This window comes from Cucumis melo, chromosome 5 (assembly GCF_025177605.1).
Source record: "Cucumis melo cultivar AY chromosome 5, USDA_Cmelo_AY_1.0, whole genome shotgun sequence".
NCBI lineage: Eukaryota > Viridiplantae > Streptophyta > Magnoliopsida > Cucurbitales > Cucurbitaceae > Cucumis > Cucumis melo.
In genome coordinates, this window is record NC_066861.1 from 18,296,841 (window position 1) to 18,322,499 (window position 25,659).

Below are 25,659 nucleotides of genomic sequence, written 5' to 3' on the forward strand. Positions count from 1 at the left end.
CTGATGTCATAATATCCAAGAATCAATGCATTGTAAACATGTAAATGGATTGTAGGCAAATTACAAAATTTCTAAGTGTCCTTAATGCGTTTCCTAGTCATTTTTCACTATTTATCTTGAATAAAGAGAACTCTAACTTGTATTTCTACAACTGAAATTTTTAGGAGGTTGGGTTTTTTAAAGACATTTGGGAAATTGAAGCATAATTCAAAAATTATTTGCATGTTAAAATAATATTGATACATGTTTAATCTCTTGATATTGAGATTCCAAATTCTTCGTACCCAAAATAACAACAATATAATAACATTCCATTTAAACGAAAACATCTAAAAAACATCGATTCTTACCTTTGCGAAAGTGACACATAGATATAACAAAACTCATATCTTTTATCAGGCACCATATAACAAAACTCATATCTTTTACCAAGCACCAACCATATAGTTCATAATGATTTTTAGAGATGTTTATTAGATGTTGAACTTGACATTACACCATAATTGATATTAAGAGACATAAAATTATTATAGATATAACATTACTCTTCTAAACATCTTGTGAATTCTCACAGAAAAAGCAACTTAAAGACTTATTGAAGTTGGACAAGCTTTTTAAGAAGGGAGTTTGAGTTGAACAAGTTGTTGAATATCACAAGGGTAAGTGTCATTAGGAAATTGGGCAATAAAGGATCTATTAGCCAAACCCTCATATCCAAACGCTGTTTGATGAACACCATCATAAAATAAGTAACCACTCCTATTGCCACATACTCTTCCAAAAGGAACACATTGCACATTATCAGATTGGACTTCACAACAAGGAACATCTGAAATTATTTGACCTGCAATATGTAAGTTTTTGAAATTTTAGTAACTATAAATTTCATTATTTACGATCTAAGTTAGAAAAAAAAGGAAAATTGCATCATATGACAAAAAAGTTTAGAAAAAAATAGTCATGTCACCTCGATTTTGCATATTGCGAATACGAGAAATATGACAAGTAATTAATGATATCAAACGGCTATTAGCGGTTATTAGAGAAATATCGGAGGGCTATTAGAGGATTATCCGCTTTTAATTAAATATGTTATTTTTGTAATTTAAAAAATATAGTGATATAGACCATATTATCATAAACTCTTTTTTTTTGTTATTTTTAGGAACGCCCTAAAAATTTACATATTACATATGAAATAATAGCTATTAACTAATTCAAGGGTGGTTTGGTAATTTTGTTCGGTGTATGAAAAATAGAAAGCATGATAACGATTCGTCTTTCTAATTTCTCACTCTTGGAAAAGTACTTTGTTGTGTTTCCAAAATTATGTACATATCTTTTAGAAGCAACCATATTGAGTTTCGTATTATTTTCTTAAATTTCTAGTTATTGTCCGCATAAATGTGCACTATTTTATCCATGTTGATTTTATGAAATATATAATAAATATAAAAAAATATAAATTGAACATTAAATTTGTTGTTTTTAGATGTTTAATTTAAAATTGTACGGAGCATAATTGAATATGATCCTTAAGCATGTTTCTTAATCAAAAGAAAAGTAAAGAAAGAAGTAAGAAAGAATTAGCAAATGTACTTATTTTTATTTAAAACGAACCAAACAAATGAACCAAAATAGAGAATTTTGAGAAAATAAAAAGAAATTTCAAAAATATAACAAACCGATAAAATATTTATATCATATAGAACAATTTCAAAAACGAAAAAAGCCCATATGTCCACGATAGAAAATACCAAAAAATGTTTTAGTCAACACACGATTATGATACACGATTATGATACACAATTATGATACACTGTCACGTACCAAATCTAAACGATTTTGGTTGTTTAGATTTGGATACACGATTAGATTGTGTACCAAATTTAAACGATCGTGTACCAACAACCAAACTATTTTTGTCAAAGATCGTGTACACATATCTTTTATATTTGGTACACAATCTTGTGAACCAAATAACACTTTGAGAAAAAAATAATACAAGATTTATGATAGATTGAAAACGAATATCATGATTTCAAAAAAAAAAAGAAAGAAAAATTGTAGAAGAAGAGAACAAACAAGATGGAAAAGAAAAGAAAAGAAAAATTGCACAAGAAAAAGAGAAGAAAGAAGATGGAAAAGAAGGACAAATCTGAAATATTGAAAAAAATGACTGACTTCATGAACTTTTTGATTTTATTACATATACATTAAATATTTTATATTTTGTTATATTTATGAAAATTAACCAACTAAAAATGTATGTTCTATTTTTGGTTGGGTTAATGTGTATTATCTTAATTTTAATTTGGCAATAGGTAGATGTATACATTATCTTATTTTATTTCTTAATTTCGTGACTTACATATATTATTTTACAAGAAATGTTCAAATATAGCATAATGAACCAAAACGCTTACATAATATAGAAAATTTTTAAATTTTATCAATGATAAATATCAATAGACATTGAAAGAGTTTTATCACCAATAGAGATTAATAGACTTCTATCAGTGATAAATATAGCATAAATCTATATTATAAATGTCTATCAAGTAGACACTGGTAGAAATTTATTAATGTGTATCATTGATAAAATTTGAAAATTTATTGTACTTTGTAAATATTTTCAGTAATTTCATCATTTACAACAAATTTTCTTATTTTAATTATAAATTATAAATTACAATATGAATGATGAATGTTTTTGTATGTTCCAAAATATAAGGTAATTTTTTAATTTTAATTATCTTGGAGTAATTTTATTTATGTTGGAATTATTAGAGTGTTAATTTGAGATACATTGAAATTTTGGTTGTTTTTGTGAAAATTTGGATTAATTAAATATTGGTTGGAAGAATGTTTAATTAGCTTTAAAATTTTGAATGTTTTATGTTATTAAGGTTTTGTTATTTGTTAATTGGTTTAGTGAGAATTAAGGAGTTGGAGTAATTATATTTGTACATAATTAAAGTATAAGGAAGGGTAAAATAATTATATTGAGGATAATATAATTATTAAGATTATTATATGTGATGTTTTGGGAAGAGGGAAGGTATGGGATGATGTAATGGAAGAGTTTAACGAGAAGAAAGAATATTTGAGTTTATTTTTTGGAAAAAGAAAAAAAAGAGAGAGAATTTGATTTGATGGTATTTAAGTGAAGAGAGAAACATATTTTAGGAAAGGAAAAGGAAAAGGAAAAAAACCTCGGGAAGTGTGCACTTCATTTTCAACCTATACATCTTCAACATATTCATCTTCTTCCTCACACACACAAAACCTTAGCCGTCGCTCACTGATCCGCCGCCATTCGAGTTTCCCTTTGCGTCTCGTCTGCCACCTTCTCCGTCTTCCACCGCCAAATTGTCGTTGAAGCTGAGGCGTTCGTAAGCCGTCTGTGATTCTTCGACAAGCTTGGGTCTCCTCCGTCGTTTTTGCCTAGTCGTTCTCTATTGTCGTCGATCGTTGCATCCCACCACTGTTCGTAAGTCTAGTCATCGCAAGTCGAGTCGTAAAAGGTTACCAAGCATGACCCGAGCCGCCTTCCTTCGCGAGGCGAGCCTTCTTCTTCACGAGTCGCGTGTGCCATCCCTTCTTCCTAGCTAAGTCGCCTAACCGTTTTTGGTCTTTTTCCACCTATTTTTAGTCGTTTTGGAGAGTATTTGATCAAGTTTTTGGTATGTCCATCAAGTATTATTTTTTTAACCTAAATAAATTAATTTTGGATTAAGTGGATTATATTTTTCATAAAGGCTTGGTTAGATCTAATTGGAAGAACTGGTCAGAGCTGTGATTTTAAAAATTAAGGTTGAATTGGAATTCAATCTCAACATTGGGTAAATTGAATTAAATTTATTTCTTGCATCATTCGTCAACCATTAAAATTATTAGTTTTTAATTATTGGGTTCCCTTGCTGTTTAAGGCTTGTTATTTGGAAAGCTTGACCGTGACTATTAGAATCACTTTGTTAAACTTATCTCGAGGTAAGAGATTCTCCTAGCTACTAGACCTTCAAACCGAAGTTAAGAGCTTGCATGTGATTTCTCCATGTTGATGATGACTGATTACGTTAATGATGATACATGAAATATTAATCCCATGATTAAGGACATTGTGATTAATACTCATGCCATGTTTATAATGTTATGATGTGCTACTGGATTGGATATTCTGTTAACTTTATCTATTAGGTCATACCTATATGGATGTCCTTCGTGATCACCACCTTTTATAACTATGTTGTCCGATGAGATCATCAATATTTTATTATATGTTATGTATACGAATGGTTTGACAGTTACAACCCGATTGTCTTAAGTGTTTCTTTGGGTTCACTAAAGACCAATTTGTCCTAGGTGTTCCTTCAAGTTCACCAAAGACCAATTTTGTCCTAGGTGTTCCTTTGGGTTCACCGAAAATCAGATATGTTCTTATGAGATCATAGATTGCGTGTATTTGGGAATGTGCCAGTTTAGGTGTACTTCTTTACAGGACTCTAATGGAAAGTTAATAGACACGTAACGAGACTAGTAGTAGGTCCCTTACTGAGTATATGTTTATACTCGCTCTTTTTATGTTTAATTTTTTAGGCAGAGGTAGAGGGAAGCTGACGAATAACAAAAAGTGACCGCGACTGACCATAAGGAAACTTTGTGCTTTCGCTTTTACTTTACATTTTTTATTTCTGTATTTTTGTATTATTTGATTATTTCTCTTTCAAATTAGATAAAGCACGAGCTAGGATTTTATCTTTCTAGATTTATTTCTACATACTTCTATTTATGATGAAGTTTTTCAATATATATTTAGATGTTATGTTATTAAATGATGTTATGTCATTGTGAAATTATTTTCTTCTTTGTTACTTTAGAAGATGTCTGTCTGTCAACTTCTTTCTTACAACTAAATGCTTAATATACTATACTTTGAGAAATGTAGGGCCTTGACGATTCTCCAATCTTAGAAGAATTTGAAGAAGACTAGAAAAACAACATTCTAGAAAGCGGTAAAGGTAAATTTAATTTAGCACATAATCTAATATGCATTGTTATTTGGTTTTGTGTTATAGTGTCCTTTACAAGTAGGTATTATTGAATGTGGATATTATGTCATGAGATACATGCGCGAAATCGTGAGTAAGGCCACAAGCATTATTACTGATGCGGTATGTTTTTCTAATGCAGTATGTTTTTAAACTACTTATATTGTACATTATAAATAGTATAATATGGCTAATTTTATTTTTAACAAAATGTTTACTCGACTTTTTATGTTTTATAGATCGATACAAGAAACTCATACTCACAGCTTGAATTGGATGAAGTACAAGTGGAGTGGGCTGAATTTTTAGCTCGTGCATGTGATAGATACACCTAGATATGATCTTCTTAATTAATTTTGTAAATGGCTAACATATGGGAATGCCTATAAACTTTTTTGTGTAAATGTTTTGTTCATAGCCATTATACTTATATACATGAGACAATAGATGCAAGGGGATAAACTTTAGTTTTGGTATACAACACATGTTTTTTGTTATATAAGATAGCTATTATTATTGTTGATTTTGGAATAGGCCACATATAGGAAATTTTAGCTGGCTATATTTGGATTAGAATTGTGTAATTGTTGATGACATTATTGAGAAGAATGAAATTATTGTTGGTTTACTTATTTTACTCAATTATTTGTCATGTATTTTGTTGTGTAACAGTGGTTTGAAAGTTTATTTTGTTGATCATTGATATGTTTTATTGAAACAAATGTACCTAATGTAGGAAACATAAAATGAAAATTTTATATATTTAATATATTAATAAACAGTATACATAACGTTAAATACATGTCAAGTATACTATCTTACTTGACGTGTGTTAAATATACGATCTTACTTAATGTGCAAAAACCGTCGAGTATAGGTTTACTTAACACTGTATTAACATCAAGTAATCCATCGCACTTGACGCTAAGTATACGTTTACTTGACACGTAAAAGGCGTCAAGTATACAAGCTTACTTGATTTGTAAAAGGTGTCAAGTATACAACCTTACTTGACATATAACTAGCGTCAAGTGCGATGGATTACTTGACATTAATGCAGTGTCAAGTAAACGTATACTTGACGGTGTTTTAGTGTCAAGTAATCTGACTATACTTGACAGTCGATTACTTGACGCTTTTAAAAATGTCAAGTAAAGGTTTACTTGACACAGTATTAACGTCAAGTAGTCCAATTTTTGTAATAGTGTTTGTTAAGCAAGTTTTTATGTATTATTATTAGTAATGACCTCAGTTTAGTATAAATAGTTGAATCGTTACAGTATATTAAATTTTTTTTTTTGACTATATATGTGTGTGATGGGGAAGAATGAAACCCCTTACCTCTAGGTCGATAGAGTAAGCTTTGTGTCAATTGAACTATGATTTTTAATTTATATTTTACAATATACGTTAACTTTAATTTATTATTATTTTTTTTGTCATAAAACATTTATAGAAGGAATACATTATGAACAAAATTTGGAAACACAAATATATAGGATGCATTATATAACTAAATTATGTTATAAATAGATAATAATAAAAAAAACATAAATAGTTATGACACATAGTATTAGGTTTTAATTGTCTAAAAGGAAAAATATTATACCTTGATTAGGAGGTTGAACAGTGGAAATTTGTGCAACGTCAATCATGGTAAACTTGGCATCGTTGTAACGAGAATTGAGCTGATCAACAAGGGACTTGAGGCCAATGTTGAATAGTTGTGTGGCATCATTGATATTATCCACACATGGAGATCCATTGGTTTCAAAGGTGGCTCTTGCATATGGAGTACACCCTAAAAGCCCTACTCCAAAAGTAGCAATCTTTCTAGCTCCTTTACAATACAAACTCTACAATACATATTATTCTCTCAAAACAATAATATCAATTCAACTTCCATTATTTAATGTGAGCATACGGATAAAAGATATATAATATCTTTATTTATTGTACTATGATATATGTAACATTTTTAAAAACGAAATTATTAATATTATTGAGCTAAAGATTAATTATAGGTAACTTTTAAAATTTAGAAATTGTTGTTTAGAATATACATATTTTCCATTTTAGAGTTTAGTTGGAGTGTTTAATTTATAATAAAGAAACTTCTCTGGTACAAAATGAGTTTTAAACCATTAATTTTTTTTTTTTTTGTGTTTTTAGTTTTTAAAATTTGTACTTATATATTCTTATACCAAATCTAGAATGGTAACAAAATTTTGAATGGGTTCTTCCAAACAATATTATTACAAAAAGTAGATTATATATATAACAAAGAAACTCTAATATATAAGTTGGGTTTATACGTTTAATTTTCAAAAATCAAATAGTAATCTACCAAAACTTAAAGAAATGGTTTAAAGTAGTATTAACCAAAAATGATTCTGGAAGCATGGATAATTTAGTTTATTTATCAAATAACTTTTGAATATATATAATATAATGCAACCAAAGAAATTTGTGCTTAAAATCACTTATTCTAATCGTAAAAAATGACAAGCTAACCAAAAAACGTAGGTTGATATGTTATTGTAAATTTAATTATATCAATATGTTTAACAAAAGCAAGAAGATCATTTACCAAACTTCACTAGATACAATTTCTTATATACACAAATATATTAACAAGTGAATTATAGAATGAAATAGCATTAATTGTAAGGTCTAACCTTTAATTGTGAAGAGAGTTGTTGGATTAAGACATTGGCATACTCTTGTGTAGAAAATAGGCTACTAGTTGGATAAAAAGATGGCACATAATAGTTATTCAGGTAATCGTTGCTACCTATCTCAACCATGTATAAACATTGTTTAAGGTATGTCATTGTAGCACTGTCATTGTTTCTCATTGATTGACGGATTTGACGAATTATAAGATTATGGTTCCTCAATTGTTCGTCCATGCTTATTACTTGCCCCTACCATGCAACAGTAAACAAGATAATTTTAAAGGTTATTTTACAATGACTTAACAATGTTTTTGTATTTTCAAAACTTGTCTTCAAACTTATAACACCTCTTTTTTAAGCAACCATTGTGTTTTAAGAGAAAGAAGGCTAAATATTTCTTTCCATCTTTAAATTTCTTTGTTGTATTGTTTAGTATTAACCAAATTCGGTTATGAATTTAACTCTCTTATTTAATTAAGAAAGATGAAAAGTGTAGTGATCGTGTATATATTGCAGATAAATATTATGTTATAAACTATTTAACTCTTTAGTATTAGTAAATTTTTTTTATCTTTCTTAGACATGTTGTCCCCTAGACATAGTTGATATATCACTATATACTGAGTTGCTAATTTTTGTATCTCTTTATTTGTTTACTTGTTGTAGGATTTTTAATTTTATGATACAACTGGTGTCTGTTCGTCTATTTGATATCGTGATTGTGTAAAACTAGTCATCTATGTTTTTTCAAAAAACATGGTAATAAATTGGGAGGAAATAAGCACAATTAAAAAAAATAAAAAAAGAGACTCCTTTCATGTTATCATTTTCTTTTTCTTTTTTCTGAAAATTAATGTGCTTATTTTCTTTCAGTTTTTTACTGTAATTAATTTGCATTTTTATTAAATATAGGAGTTGAACGTTTAGTTGAAATTAAAAAACAAAAACAAATTTGTCATAAACTACTTTTCATTATTTTCAAAATTTGACTATCTTTTTGAAATCATTGATAAAAAATACATAATAGCGAATTGATATTTAAATAAATAAAGTAATAGGAGAGTGTTTATACTTAATTTTAAACAAAATGACTAGGCTTAATACTCCATTTACTATCACCGTAGAATTTTATTCTTCTGAGGTTATTTACAAGGAGTTTATCTGAAAGTTATTGTAATGTTATTCACAAGAGCTTTTGAAAGGAAAAGGAAAAAGAGTACTTTTTAAGTACCTGTGCTCGTCCAGTTTCTTTGCGAATTCCTGCTGCTCCCGATGCATAATTTACACCTTGAGCAATATTGAAACCCCTTGTATTCATAAAAGGTGGGATATAATTCGAAAAGTTCAATTTTTCAGCTGCAAACGTAAATAAAAGGAAAAGAAAAAGAGTTTTAATATTTATGTATTTTAACACGAAGTAGAATATAAATTTTCAAAAATTTGAAGCCAACGATCAAATAGTAATTACTATACTGCTGGGTGAAATAGTGATCAAATGCAGGGCTTTCTTAATGGACCCCCTTGCATAAATGATATTCAAGTAAAGAAAATAATAGAATATATAACATATGGATAAAATAATGAGGTTTGTTTTTAAATATAACAAATCAATACAATATTTACATGGTGCAAAATAATTTCAAAATGGAAAAAGTCTTGAGGCTCATAATAGAAAATACAAAAAATGTCCCAGTCGAAGAATGATTAATTGGCCACTCGCACACGTAATATATTTGGTACACGATCTTACAAGACTTGACCAACAATTGTACAACATCGTTTAGATTTGACAATACAATCGTTTAGATTTGACTACCTACGATCGTATACCAATATCCCAAAATAAAAGATTTTATATTTGGTACACGATCTTGGTTCATTTATATTTGATATATAATCGTTTAGATTTGGCTGTACAATCTATAAAAAATTTATATTTGGTACACGATCTTGATTATTTTATATTTGGTAAAGAATCGTTTAGATTTGGCTACCCAAATCTAAACACGATCGTGTACCAATATCCCAACGAATTTTTTTTCCAGATCTTTTATATTTGTTGAATTTTTTCAAGATCTTTTATATTTGTTGGATTTTTTCAAGATCTTTTATATTTGTTGGATTTTTTCAAGATCTTTTATATTTGTTAGATTTAGTTGTAGCCAAATCTAAATCATGTATCAATATCCCAACAATTTTTATACATAGCTCTTTTACATTTGATAAACGATCTTGAACCAAATAACACTTTGAAAAAAAATATAATACAAGATTTATGATGGATTGAAAACAAAGATCATGGTTTCAAAAAAAATATAACAGAAAAATTGTAGAAGAAGAAGAAGAGAAGAAAGACAATGAAAAAAATTGTAGAAGAAGAAGAGAAGAAAGATGGAAAGTAAGGGCAAACCTAAAATATTTTAAAAAATGACCGGCTTCGTGGACTTTTTGATTTTGTTACATAGGCAGTAAATATTTTGATGCTTTTATTTATGAAAATTAACAAAAAAATAATTGTATCTATAACACCAAAATAATTAAAATCTCAAAAACCCACGTGCAACCCCCATTTTGGATGCTTCTTCTTGAATTTCTCAAATTAAAAGCTAACACTGATAGATTTCAATTTGAGAAATGACAATTACGCAGAGTTCTTCCTAATTTTCTTATGTCGAAAGCTATAGCTAATAGCTACAATTAATGAATATTACAAATAGCTGTTCTCACTTGTTATTACCAATAGCTGTAAAAAGTGTTTCTTCCCGATTTTTTCAAATTTAAAGCTATTATTGATAGTAGTTATTAGTTCAGTAATAGCAATTAATAGTTGTTATAAGGTGCTATCAATAATAGATGTTATCAATGATAACATTCATTTTGAGAAATGTGCTATCAATTGATATCATTATTATTGATAGCTTTTATAATTGATAGTTACTTAAGGCCAGTTGACTTGGTATTTTAAAAAGATTTGCTAGTTGATTGGTCAATATTTGCTATTTTTATGAGTATTTTATCATTTTGCTATATTTAATTTATTTTCTAAATGATGCTATTTTCTACAATTTTTCTTTTTAGAGTAGAAATTTAACAATAAATCGTGGAATTTTTGGGTGAATGAAGTAGATATATCTATAATAGCTCAGCATTTAAAATCTAAAAATCAAATAGTTAACAAAGATTTCCATCATTTTTGTTTCCATAATTTCCATTATATCTATCAAGTAACCAGTCTATAAAGTTTAACTTTTTTCCAATTCTACAAGTTACTTATTGATCCAAAAGTTTAAGTTAATGAGTGAAAGTAAATGATGTGCTAAGTTTTACGACCATCAATTGACTCAAATTATTTAACATTCATCTTCATTTGTGTGCTTTGAAATATAAAGAAGATCGGACAAAAATAAAAATTAAATTTAATTGGTGATGAAATAAGGCTTAACACATAACATCAAATTATTGTATATCATCTTAAATAATCATTATATATCATCTTAAATTATGGGTTGACCCAAAAAATTAAGTTGATGTGTGGATTGTAAAAATAAATTTAATATCATATATATGATGTAACAAAAACAACTATATTCTTTGAAGGTGTACTCAACCTGTGCAAACATGGTACAAGAGTTTTGTGTACCATGAGTACAAAAGTTCAAAATTCTACTCAAACAAGTAGATTGTATTAGGTGCTTCTGATATCGTGCATCTCATTAAATTATACACTCACAATTTTTTCATGCCTCAAAATATTTTTACATTATAAAATATTTGAATTATTTTTTTATTTGTATGATGAAAGTAGAAGACAAAAAATAGATGACATCTAAGATGCATATAAATATTTGTAACGCCCCGAAGTTCGAGGTAAAATTTTAGCATTTTAAATGAATTGTTCGGAAATTTGAGATTTTTGTAAAACGCTAAAATAATAATAATATATTAATTATATTATTATTTGGTACTTTTATCATTTAAAGTTTAATATTAATAACTTTTATTCTTATTTATTTAATATTAATACCAATATTATTATTTAACATTATTATACTTATTTAATACTAATATTTATTATAAATTATTATTATTTTTATTTAATATAAATATTAATATTTATTATTATTATTATAATTTCTTGATATTAATATTTTATTATTATTAATTATTATTATTATTTAATTGATATATATATATATATATTTTAAAAAAAAACAGAAGCAGAACCCTAACCCGCGCGCCAGCCCCCCCTCATTTTCGTTTCTTCTCCACCGCTTTCACGCAGCGCCGCCACCCTCTCTGTCTTTCTCTTCCGCCGCGACTCTCTCCGTTTCTCTCTTCCGCACGCGTCACCATCTCTCTTCATCTCCATCTTCGTTTCCGTTTCCATCGTCGGCAGCTTCAAATCTCCACCGTCGTCCGCCGCGGCTCCCCATCCATTTCCGATTCCTTCTCGGCCTCACACAACAACGGAGCTGCCGCCGCTCGTCGCCTCTCCACGAAGCAGTCAGCTGCCGTCCTTGTATGTCGTCTGCAAAGCCGCCGCAGCCGTCGTCCGCCGGAGGAGAAACCATTCAAACCGTGGCTGTCGTTTTCGTCCAACCCGACCGAGAACCCGCCTTTAACCCGAGACCCGCTTCCAGTCCGAGCTACACACAAATCCGGGTGATGCGAGCTGAGTAAGCCGAGCCGAGTGAGCCGAGGGAGCCGAGCCACGAGCCGAGCCGCGAGCCGAGCCGCGAGCCGAGTGAGCCGAGCCACGAGCCGAGCCGCGAGCCGAGTGAGCCTAGCCGCGAGCCGAGCCGCGAGCCGAGTGAGCCGAGCCGCGAGCCGAGTTGAGCCGAGCCACAAGCCGAGCTGTGAGCCAAGACCAAGCCGAGCCGAGCCGAGCCGAGGCCAAGCCGAGCCGAGCCGAGGTGGAGCCGAGCCGAGCCGAGCCGAACGCCTTCAAGCCGAACCGAGCTCTTTGTTTCACCAAGCCACCTAAGCCTTCCTTCCTCCGCTCCGGGTCACGGTGAGTCTTCGGTAAGGATTGTTTTCGATGAATTTCCTAATGTTGCTACATCCGATTAGAGTTTGAATATTGGAATAAGTTGTGGCCCTACTTTTCTCCCTTGAAGGTAGTACAGGGTTGACGTTTGAGTTCTCGGGTCTCGCAGTAGGCTTGTTTGGAGGTAGTTTTCCTTTCCTTGGGTAAGTCAACGGATGTCGCTTCTGACCTTTTTAAAAGGACTTCTACTAAAGTCATCAACTAAAACCTTCGTGTTTCGTAGGTGGATCTGTTGAGCGTGGATTCGATCGAGGGGCATAACCGAGTATCAGGTAAGGGTTTTCCTACTACTGGACCTCGGGTCGAGGCCGGAAACGTAGTAATCCACAGGGGATTACACGTTAGTGACTATACTGAATAAGTGTATCTGTGTTGACTGTTAAGCACTGTTATTATGTTTCTGTCTGATGTAACTGAATTGCAACCGCTAATTGTAGATTGAAATTTTAGATTGATGGATGTTGATCATGGGATTAGACGAGGAAGGACAGTGAGTTCAGTTGGTTATTTAGCTGTTTGAGTCTTGGGGCTCTTCCATAATGGTATACGAATAGTTGACGCGTATAGCAACTGAGGGTGTAATGGTTTAAGCTTATACTACTTGGCCAGTAAAGCCTTTAGGGAAATTGTAAAATGATTGATGATTGTGGTATGACTGTGGTAGACGATTTAGTATAGACCGAGGGGTAACGGTTAGCTTCATCTATGGGGTAGTGTGCCTTACTGATATGTGCACCCTTCGGGAGCACTAGACTGATGTGTGCATCCTTCGGGAGCACTAAACTGATGTGTGCATCCTTCGGGAGCACTAGACTTATATGTGCATCCTTCGGGAGCACTAGACTGATATGTGCAACCTTCGGGAGCACTAGAGTGATATGTGCAACCTTCGGGAGCACTAGACTGATATGTGCATCCTTCGGGAGCACTAGACTGATATGTGCGTTCTACGGGACCACTAGACTGTTATGTAGGGTACCCCCGAATAGGAAGTTAACTGTTGTCCCCTAACAGGCCCAGTAGTGGGTCCCTTACTGGGTATGTTTATACTCACCCTTTTCTCTTCTTTAACTTTTCAGGTAAGGGCACAGTGAGGGGCAGACCGGCGAGAGGCAGGAAGGACGCGTGAAGGCCATATGGACGCGTCTGGTTTTCTTATCGCTTCCGTTATGTATTTTGTCAGAATATTTGACTTGTGCTTTTGAACTGATGACTCGAGTTTTTATTTGAGACTTTTTATGATTGATTTAAAATAGGGCCCGAAACCGTCTTTTTGTAAGATTTCTAATGCTTTTAATGAATCGTAACTGGTCCGTTTTAAATTTTGTGTTGAATGGTCGAGTTTTGGTATTTGGTTGTGACCTCAGCTTAGTCCGGAAAGTTGGGTCGTTACAGTTGGTATCAGAGCCTAAGTTTTAGGTTCTGTAGACTGGCTTATAATGTGAGTCTGTGTTTTGTGTCCTTATGGCTGAAACGATCCTTGCCGCTCGTCAGGTACGCTCCCATGAAAGTATATGTATAACTCTACATGCATTACCTTACCTAAGTTAAACTGCAAATTCAATTACCATTATGAGTAAAGGGATCGTTGGTGGTTGTTAGGGAAATGCCGCCAAGGAGAGGTGCACGTAGGGGTGGCCGAGGAGGCCGAGGAAGGGGAGCAGGACGCGTTCAACCTGAGGTGCAGCCTCTAGCCCAAGCCCCTGACCCGGCTGCGCCAGTTACTCATGCGGACCTAGCCGCCATGGAGCAGAGGTTTAGAGATTTGATTATGCAGATGCGGGAGCAGCAGAAGCCTGCCTCGCCAGCTCCAGCACCAGCTCCTGCTCCAGCTCCGGCCCCAGTACCAGTTGCGCCCCAGTTCGTGCCGGATCAGTTGTCAGCAGAGGCTAAGCATCTGAGGGATTTCAGGAAGTATAATCCCACGACGTTCGATGGGTCTTTGGAGGACCCCACCAGGGCTCAGATGTGGTTATCATCCTTGGAGACCATATTCCGTTACATGAAATGCCCTGTGGATCAGAAAGTTCAGTGTGCTGTTTTTATGTTGACTGACAGAGGTACTGCATGGTGGGAGACTACAGAGAGAATGCTAGGTGGTGATGTGAGTCAGATCACGTGGCAGCAGTTTAAGGAGAGTTTCTATGCGAAATTCTTCTCTGCTAGTTTGAGAGACGCCAAGCGGCAGGAGTTCCTGAACTTAGAGCAAGGTGACATGACAGTGGAGCAGTACGATGCGGAGTTTGACATGTTGTCCCGCTTCGCTCCCGAGATGATAGCAACCGAGGCGGCCAGAGCTGATAAGTTTGTTAGAGGCCTCCGACTGGACATTCAGGGTTTGGTCCGAGCTTTCCGACCCGCTACTCACGCCGATGCACTGCGCCTGGCAGTGGATCTCAGTTTACAGGAGAGGGCTAACTCGTCAAAGACCGCTGGTAGAGGTTCGACATCGGGACAGAAGAGGAAGGCTGAGCAGCAGCCAGTTCCAGTGCCACAGCAGAATTTCAGATCAGGTGGTGAGTTTCGCCGCTTCCAGCAGAAACCTTTTGAGGCAGGGGAGGCTGCCAGAGGGAAGCCGTTGTGTACCACTTGTGGAAAGCACCATCTGGGCCGTTGCTTATTCGGGACCAGGACTTGCTTTAAGTGCAGGCAAGAGGGTCATACAGCTGATAGATGCCCGTTGAGACTCACGGGGAACGCGCAGAATCAGGGAGCAGGTGCTCCACATCAGGGTAGAGTCTTTGCTACCAACAAGACTGAGGCTGAGACGGCAGGCACGGTAGTGACAGGTACGCTCCCAGTGTTGGGGCATTACGCCTTAGTATTGTTTGATTCGGGTTCGTCGCATTCTTTTATCTCGTCCACATTTGTGTTGCATGCCCGCTTAGAGGTAGAGCCCTTACACCATGTCCTATCAGTATCTACTCCTTCCGGGGAGTGTATGTTGTCGAAGGAAAAGGTGAAAACATGCCAGATTGAGATAGCAGGCCATGTGATTGAGGTAACGCTGTTGGTTCTGGATATGCTCGACTTTGATGTAATCCTGGGTATGGATTGGTTAGCCGCTAACCACGCCAGCATAGATTGTTCCCGTAAGGAGGTAACGTTTAACCCTCCCTCGAGGGCCAGTTTTAAATTTAAAGGAGAAGGGTCAAGGTCGTTGCCTCAGGTAATCTCAGCCATCAGGGCCAGTAAACTGCTCAGTCAGGGTACTTGGGGTATCTTAGCGAGCGTGGTGGATACTAGAGAGGCCGATGTATCCCTGTCATCAGAACCAGTAGTGAGGGACTATCCGGATGTCTTTCCTGAGGAACTTCCAGGGTTACCTCCGCACAGGGAGGTTGAGTTTGCCATAGAGTTGCAGCCGGGCACGGTTCCTATATCCAGGGCCCCTTACAGAATGGCCCCCGCAGAACTGAAAGAACTGAAGGTACAGTTACAGGAATTGCTTGATAAGGGATTCATTCGACCGAGCGTGTCACCTTGGGGTGCTCCAGTTTTATTTGTTAAGAAGAAGGATGGATCGATGCGTCTATGTATTGACTATAGGGAGTTGAACAAGGTAACCGTGAAGAACAGATATCCCTTGCCCAGGATTGACGATCTATTCGACCAGTTACAGGGAGCCACAGTGTTCTCTAAGATTGATCTTCGGTCGGGATACCATCAGCTGAGGATTAAGGATAAGGATGTACCGAAGACAGCATTTCGTTCCAGGTATGGACACTACGAGTTTATTGTGATGTCCTTTGGTTTGACGAATGCTCCGGCAGTGTTTATGGACTTGATGAACAGAGTGTTTAGGGAGTTCCTAGATACTTTTGTGATCGTGTTTATCGACGACATCTTGATATACTCCAAGACGGAGGCCGAACATGAGAAGCATTTACGTATGGTTTTGCAAACACTTCGGGATAATAAGTTGTATGCAAAGTTCTCGAAATGTGAGTTTTGGCTGAAGCAGGTGTCCTTTCTGGGTCACGTGGTTTCTAAGGCTGGGGTCTCTGTGGATCCAGCTAAGATAGAGGCAGTCACCGGTTGGACCCGACCTTCCACTGTCAGTGAGGTTCGTAGCTTTCTAGGTTTAGCAGGTTATTATCGACGGTTTGTGGAGAACTTTTCTCGTATAGCTACTCCTCTCACTCAGTTGACCAGGAAGGGAGCTCCTTTTGTTTGGAGCAAGGCATGTGAGGACAGTTTCCAGAACCTTAAACAGAAGCTAGTTACCGCACCGGTTCTTATTGTACCTGATGGTTCTGGCAGTTTTGTGATTTATAGTGATGCTTCCAAGAAGGGTTTGGGTTGTGTTTTGATGCAGCAGGGTAAGGTGGTCGCTTATGCGTCTCGGCAGTTGAAGAGTCATGAGCAGAACTACCCTACACATGATCTAGAGTTGGCAGCAGTGGTTTTTGCTTTGAAAATATGGAGGCATTACTTATATGGTGAAAAGATACAGATATTCACGGATCATAAGAGCTTGAAATACTTCTTTACTCAGAAAGAATTGAATATGAGACAGCGAAGGTGGCTTGAGTTAGTGAAGGATTACGATTGTGAGATACTGTATCATCCAGGCAAGGCGAATGTGGTAGCTGATGCTCTTAGTAGAAAGGTATCACATTCGGCAGCACTTATTACCCGACAGGCCCCATTGCATCGGGATCTTGAGCGGGCTGAGATTGCAGTGTCAGTGGGGGCAGTTACTATGCAGTTAGCCCAGTTGACAGTACAGCCGACTTTGAGGCAAAGGATCATTGATGCTCAGAGTAACGATCCTTATCTGGTTGAGAAACGTGGCCTAGCAGAAGCAGGGCAAGCGGTTGAGTTCTCATTATCCTCTGATGGTGGACTTTTGTTCGAGAGACGCCTCTGTGTGCCGTCGGATAGTGCGGTTAAGACAGAATTATTATCTGAGGCTCACAGTTCCCCATTTTCCATGCACCCAGGTAGTACGAAGATGTATCAGGACCTGAAGCGGGTTTATTGGTGGCGTAACATGAAGAGGGAAGTAGCAGAATTTGTTAGTAGATGCTTGGTGTGTCAGCAGGTTAAGGCACCAAGGCAGAAACCAGCGGGTTTATTACAACCCTTGAGTATACCGGAATGGAAGTGGGAAAACGTGTCCATGGATTTCATTACAGGACTCCCGAGGACTCTGAGGGGTTTTACAGTGATTTGGGTTGTGGTGGACAGGCTTACCAAGTCAGCACACTTTGTTCCGGGTAAATCCACCTATACTGCTAATAAGTGGGCACAGTTGTACATGTCCGAGATAGTGAGGTTGCATGGGGTGCCAGTGTCGATTGTTTCTGATAGAGATGCCCGTTTCACTTCCAAATTCTGGAAGGGTTTGCAGACCGCTATGGGCACGAGGTTGGACTTTAGTACGGCTTTCCATCCACAGACTGACGGTCAGACTGAGCGTCTGAACCAGGTTTTAGAGGATATGTTGCGAGCGTGTGCATTGGAATTTCCAGGTAGCTGGGACTCCCACTTACATTTGATGGAATTTGCCTATAATAACAGCTATCAGGCTACCATCGGCATGGCACCATTTGAGGCCTTGTACGGCAAATGTTGTAGATCCCCGGTTTGCTGGGGTGAGGTGGGTGAGCAAAGATTGATGGGTCCTGAGTTAGTTCAGTCTACTAACGAAGCGATACAGAAGATTAGATCACGCATGCATACCGCTCAGTGTAGGCAGAAGAGTTATGCAGATGTGAGGCGGAAGGATCTTGAGTTTGAGGTAGGGGACAAGGTGTTCTTAAAGGTAGCACCTATGAGAGGTGTCGTGCGTTTTGAAAGGAGGGGAAAGCTGAGTCCCCGTTTTGTTGGGCCGTTTGAGATTCTGGAGCGGATTGGCCCTGTAGCTTATCGCTTGGCGTTGCCACCATCACTCTCGACAGTTCATGATGTGTTTCATGTTTCTATGTTGAGGAAGTACGTGCCAGATCCATCCCATGTAGTGGATTACGAGGCACTGGAGATTGATGAAAACTTGAGCTATACTGAACAACCTGTTGAGGTGCTTGCTAGAACGTTGAGGAATAAAGAAATCCCTCTGGTTAAAGTCTTATGGCGGAATCACCGGGTAGAAGAGGCTACATGGGAGCGTGAAGATGACATGAAGTCCCGTTATCCTGAGCTGTTCGAGGAATAAAACTTTCGAGGACGAAAGTTCCCTAAGGAGGGAAGAATGTAACGCCCCGAAGTTCGAGGTAAAATTTTAGCATTTTAAGTGAATTGTTCGGAAATTTGAGATTTTTGTAAAACGCTAAAATAATAATAATATATTAATTATATTATTATTTGGTACTTTTATCATTTAAAGTTTAATATTAATAACTTTTATTCTTATTTATTTAATATTAATACTAATATTATTATTTAACATTATTATACTTATTTAATACTAATATTTATTATAAATTATTATTATTTTTATTTAATATAAATATTAATATTTATTATTATTATTATAATTTCTTGATATTAATATTTTATTATTATTAATTATTATTATTATTTAATTGATATATATATATATATATATTTTTAAAAAAACAGAAGAACCCTAACCCGCGCGCCAGCCCCCCCTCATTTTCGTTTCTTCTCCACCGCTTTCACGCAGCGCCGCCACCCTCTCCGTCTTTCTCTTCCGCCGCGACTCTCTCCGTTTCTCTCTTCCGCACGCGTCACCATCTCTCTTCATCTCCATCTTCGTTTCCGTTTCCATCGTCGGCAGCTTCAAATCTCCACCGTCGTCCGCCGCGGCTCCCCATCCATTTCCGATTCCTTCTCGGCCTCACACAACAACGGAGCTGCCGCCGCTCGTCGCCTCTCCACCAAGCAGTCAGCTGCCGTCCTTGTATGTCGTCTGCGAAGCCGCCGCAGCCGTCGTCCATCGGAGGAGAAACCATTCAAACCGTGGCTGTCGTTTTCGTCCAACCCGACCGAGAACCTGCCTTTAACCCGAGACCCGCTTCCAGTCCGAGCAACACACAAATTCGAGTGATGCGAGCTGAGTAAGCCGAGCCGAGTGAGCCGAGGGAGCCGAGCCACGAGCCGAGCCGCGAGCCGAGTGAGCCGAGCCGCGAGCCGAGCTGCGTGCCGAGTGAGCCGAGCCGCGAGCCGAGTGAGCCGAGCCGCGAGCCGAGTGAGCCGAGCCGCGAGCCGAGTGAGCCGAGCCGCGAGCCGAGTGAGCCGAGCCGCGAGCCGAGTGAGCCGAGCCGCGAGTCGAGTGAGCCGAGCCGCGAGCCGAGTTGTGCAGAGCCACAAGCCGAGCTGTGAGCCAAGACCAAGCCGAACCGAGCCGAGGCCAAGCCGAGCCGAAGCCAAGCCGAGCCGAGCCGAGGTGGAGCCGAGCCGAGCCGAGCCGAACGCCTTCAAGCCGAGCCGAGCTCTTTGTTTCACCAAGCCACCTAAGCCTTCCTTCCTCCGCTCCGGGTCACGGTGCGTCTTCGGTAAGGATTGTTTTCGATGAATTTCCTAATGTTGCTACATCCGATTAGAGTTTGAATATTGGAATAAGTTGTGGCCCTACTTTTCTCCCTTGAAGGTAGTACAGGGTTGACGTTTGAGTTCTCGGGTCTCGCAGTAGGCTTGTTTGGAGGTAGTTTTCCTTTCCTTGGGTAAGTCAACGGATGTCGCTTCTGACCTTTTTAAAACGACTTCTACTAAAGTCATCAACTAAAACCTTCGTGTTTCGTAGGTGGATCTGTTGAGCGTGGATTCGATCGAGGGGCATAACCGAGTATCAGGTAAGGGTTTTCCTACTACTGGACCTCGGGTCGAGGCCGGAAACGTAGTAATCCACAGGGGATTACACGTTAGTGACTATACTGAATAAGTGTATCTGTGTTGACTGTTAAGCACTGTTATTATGTTTCTGTCTGATGTAACTGAACTGCAACCGCTAATTGTAGATTGAAATTTTAGATTGATGGATGTTGATCATGGGATTAGACGAGGAAGGACAGTGAGTTCAGTTGGTTATTTAGCTGTTTGAGTCTTGGGGCTCTTCCATAATGGTATACGAATAGTTGACGCGTATAGCAACTGAGGGTGTAATGGTTTAAGCTTATACTACTTGGCCAGTAAAGCCTTTAGGGAAATTGTAAAATGATTGATGATTGTGGTATGACTGTGGTAGACGATTTAGTATAGACCGAGGGGTAACGGTTAGCTTCATCTATGGGGTAGTGTGCCTTACTGATATGTGCATCCTTCGGGAGCACTAGACTGATGTGTGCATCCTTCGGGAGCACTAGACTGATGTGTGCATCCTTCGGGAGCACTAGACTGATGTGTGCATCCTTCGGGAGCACTAGACTGATGTGTGCATCCTTCGGGAGCACTAGACTGATATGTGCAACCTTCGGGAGCACTAGACTGATATGTGCATCCTTCGGGAGCACTAGACTGATATGTGCGTTCTACGGGACCACTAGACTGTTATGTAGGGTACCCCCGAATAGGAAGTTAACTGTTGTCCCCTAACAGGCCCAGTAGTGGGTCCCTTACTGGGTATGTTTATACTCACCCTTTTCTCTTCTTTAACTTTTCAGGTAAGGGCACAGTGAGGGGCAGACCGGCGAGAGGCAGGAAGGACGCGTGAAGGCCATATGGACGCGTCTGGTTTTCTTATCGCTTCCGCTATGTATTTTGTCAGAATATTTGACTTGTGCTTTTGAACTGATGACTCGAGTTTTTATTTGAGACTTTTTATGATTGATTTAAAATAGGGCCCGAAACCGTCTTTTTGTAAGATTTCTAATGTTTTTAATGAATCGTAACTGGTCCGTTTTAAATTTTGTGTTGAATGGTCGAGTTTTGGTATTTGGTAGTGACCTCAGCTTAGTCCGGAAAGTTGGGTCGTTACAATATTACTCTTCAACATGTCAAGTTATGTTAACCAAGTCATAAACATGGTCCACGTATATAATCACATTTCATTTAAGTATTTATCAGTCATGTCCACGATTCAACTAGTTAAATGGTGACCAATACACACAATTCTTTATTTCTACTTAAAAGTTTCAGGATATATAGTTTCAACGTAAAGAACTAAAATTAAAATTATAAAATTTAAAAGAATGACTACATAAAATAGCTATGTTGCCATTGTTCATCACAAGAAATTGAACAAAAATATTGATCAATACTATTTGTTGTACACCACGAAAAACTATTATTTGTATCTATCATGTTACAAATATATAAACTGTGGTATTTTCTTATATTTGCAGATAGTTTTAATTGGTCGTTTTAAATAATTTATCACAAAATTAATTAAACAAAAATAAGGGTGTATTAGTAGAATAAATGAGAGTAGGGAAGAACAACAAACCAATAAAATCAACAACGTTTCCACCGTTAGAAAATCTCCTGGTAGTACCTTCTGGAAAGTCAATACCATAAGGTATATAATTTGCTTTAGCTCTAGTTACAAGATTATTGTTGTTCCCATTATCTGACAAAGAGTCACCAAATATGAAGTAACAAGGTGCTCGAGGCTCTCCAAAAACCCTACTTTTACCTTCCAAGCTTAACACTATGACATAAACCACAATTGAATACCAAATATGAGACTTCATGTTCATGTGACTGCAGTATGTGTCTTGTGTGCTTCCACCTCTTTACATTCATACTATGGACATACTATATATATATATATTTAGGAGGGAGGGAACTTCCCATTTTGTCCTTTCGTTTTCTTCGTTTGATTTAAATTTATTATCCATTATTTAGTTAGTTAAAATAAAACAAAGGGATATGATGTAACATGAATATCTCTTTGACTTTTACAAAATGCAATTATCCCAAACTTTAATACAAAAATTGGAACTTGTTAATTCCCATTTCGTCCTTTTTTTTTTCCTTTTATAATTAATTCAAACAAGTGATGTAATATGAATGAACCTCTTTGACTTTGACAAATACTATTCATTACCCTAACTTTAATGCCAAAATTAAGTAATTGGAATTGTTTTTGGAAACCTTCTAGTGATTTTTTTTTAATAAAATATCAGTAAACCACGGGCTAGCATTAAAAGTGATTTATTTTAAAGAAACTTTCGTAAACCTAACAAAACACCAAATTATTTACAGTCTATGTAATAAAATATTTCAGGTTTGTCCTTATATCTTTCTTCACTTACTCGCGATTTCTTTCATCGTCTTCCTCTTGAAATTTCTTTCATCGTCTTTTTTTTTTTGCGATTTCTTTCCATCATCTTTCTTATTTTTCTATTCTTTTTTTTGCTACAATTTATTTCCATCGTATTTCTTTTTTTTCTCTTCTTTTTTTCTGCTTTGATTTCTTTCTATCGTCTTTCTTCTTTTCTGATTCTTTTTTATGTTGTTTAATCCTTCCATCGTATTTCTTCTTTTTCTCTTTATTTTCGCTGTGATTTCTTTCCATTGTCTTTCTTCTTCTTTTTTTTACATCGTTTAAATTTGGGTAACCAAATCTAAACGACCATATACAAAAAATAGCAAAATCTAAAAGATCGTCTATAAAGAATTAAAAAAAAAAAATTAGATTGGAGTAGCCAAATGTAAACGATCGTGTAAAAACAAGTAAATGATTGTACAGAAAAAATAAAAGATCATGTATAAAGAATTTTGAAAAAAAATCATTTAGATTGGAGTAGCCAAATGCAAACGATCGTGTAAAAAAATTAAATTATTGCTCAGAGAAATCTAAACGATCGTATACCAAAAAACATTAAAAAAAATTGTGTACCAAATTTTGAAAAAAAAAATCGTTTAGATTTGGGGAATCTAAACGATCATGTAACTAAATATAAACGTAACCAAATTAAACGATCTTGTAACAAAATTAAACGATAGAATTGAAAAGATAAATTGTAACCATATCTAAACGATCTCGTACCAAACTTATAGTCATATCTAAACGATCGCGTAACAAACAATAACCAAATTTAAACGTTTGCAAATATATTATTCGAGCATTGTTGACGGCGTGGTTGATGAGACATTTTTGTTATTTTATACGGTAGGCCTATGAGCTTTTTCTATTTTCGAAATTGTTTTATACAGTGTAAATAATTTGCCGCTTTTTTATATTTTTAAAAAGACCCCTTATTTTAATATGACAAACAATAAATAGAGGCCGTAAATAATCGATTTTCAACATATGCATTGTGTTTTCAAAGTAATATTAATTGATTTAATCTGGATCTATTATACTAAACCTTCACAAAAAAGAGGACAAAGTTATTTGAAAACCACAAAAATTGGATGGCATCTATATTTTTTTTTAGCAAACAACTCAAAAATTGATTTATTAAGCTTAGAACTTGGAACAAACTTATAATGTAATGTAAAATCCAAAGCCCACAGCATTTTTGGTCTGATTTGTATTAACAAATTTATTTTGTTTTTTATAATTTTCAATCAAACTCTCATTTCCAACATTTTCATGCTCCATGATTGCATTTCTGTTTCACCCTTGATTACTCGTTCATTTCATTCCCTCCCAGATTTTCAATAATCCAGTTGGTTACATTCTAACCTCCCAAACAATCTCTAATTGTGATATTTGAAATATTTTTTATGTTTATTTGTAGGAATCACATTTGGATAGAATTAGAACAATTTCGAAGATAGTTGAAGAAATGAGGCGTAGGAAAGGCAAAATAGTACTAGGCATGTAAAAGGGCTAAAAAAAGTGGAAAACATACTCTTTGTCCTAGAGAATTTTATGTTTCAAATAGTATAATAATGTTGCGGTGTAACACCCAAAAAACTTAAGTGTAAGTATTGAAATTTTGGGTGTTTTGAATTAATTGATTCTTTTGAAGATTTGATTTTTATTAGATATTAAGAAAATATCTAGTGGTGGTAGTGCTTGGGAGTTGTGTTTTAATTGGATGTAAGCGATGAAACTTGATTAATTATATTTTTGGTTGTGTAATTAATTAAGTTTTGAAGATAATATAATTATTTTATTTGGATAATAAAATTGGTAGAGATATTGGGTTGAAGATAAAGATGATTGGGTTGAGGAGAGAGAAAATTGATTTATTTGGTTAAAGATAATGGTGAATTTTTATTTGCGAAAAGATAAAAAGAAGATAAAAAGGGAGGCTTGGTGGGATTTAGTTGAGGAAAGAGAAAAGATTTGTTTTATTTGGAAAAAGGAAAAAGAATAATGATAATGTTATTATTATTATAAATTAGAACCTCGTGGGACGTGCCTCATTAATTCCATCTTCTTCATCACACCCACAAAACCCTAATCTGCCGTCGTCGCCGCCACTCCGTCGCCGCTGCCTTGTTTGTTCGATCGCCACCGGGAGTGAATTGCAAGTCGTCCGTCGAAGCCCGTGAAGCCAAGTTGCGCTCCTCCCTCCGCAACCCGAGCCGACCCTCGTCGTGGTAGTCGTCTGTCGGATCATTTCGCACTCGCTGCCGCTTTTCTCTATCTTATCTCCTCCGTCTAAAAGTCTTCGCCGATTGTCTGCCTTCCGTCACAATTCGTCTGTAACGCCCCAAAGTTTTCGAGGTAAACTCTTACCGCCTTATTTAATTTTTAGGGGATTTTAAATTTTGGGATTTATTTCTGAAATTCTGGAAGTTATTAGTTGTAAATTATATGATAATAATATAATGGTAAATATATTATTATTATTATTATTATTATTATAATCTTTATATATATAAATTAGTATTAATATTATCTTTTGTCTATTTTATTAATCTTATTATTAATATTAATTAATTAGGCAAAAGTTAATACATATATATATATATATAATATTTTATTTATTATTATTATTAATTAGAATTATTAAAAGATAACATATATATATATATATTTAATAATATTTTATTTATTATTATTATTATTATTAAT

The 25,659-nt window shown here is 35.7% G+C and overlaps 1 protein-coding gene across 1 annotated transcript; it reads right to left on the minus strand.

Moving 5' to 3' along the window:
* Nucleotides 1-453: 453 nt before the first annotated feature.
* Nucleotides 454-22,401, minus strand: LOC103485831 (GDSL esterase/lipase At1g29670-like). Its single transcript, XM_008443552.3, has 5 exons — nt 22,126-22,401; nt 8,961-9,085; nt 7,730-7,978; nt 6,661-6,907; nt 454-844 (listed from the first exon to the last, which is right to left on the minus strand). Exons 1-5 carry the CDS (start codon nt 22,376-22,378, stop codon nt 615-617), a joined length of 1,104 nt encoding a protein of 367 aa, XP_008441774.2. The 5' UTR covers nt 22,379-22,401; the 3' UTR covers nt 454-614.
* Between the last annotated feature and the right edge of the window lie 3,258 nt (nt 22,402-25,659).

Excerpts from the sequence above, each read along its gene's own strand:
- LOC103485831 (XM_008443552.3), bottom strand. The coding sequence starts at position 22,378 with ATGAACATGAAGTCTCATATTTGGTATTCAATTGTGGTTTATGTCATA. Across the intron at positions 9,086-22,125 it reads AAACGTTGTTGATTTTATTG|CTGAAAAATTGAACTTTTCG; the intron begins GTTTGTTGTTCT and ends TTACGTTTGCAG. Across the intron at positions 6,908-7,729 it reads AACTCTCTTCACAATTAAAG|AGTTTGTATTGTAAAGGAGC; the intron begins GTTAGACCTTAC and ends TATGTATTGTAG.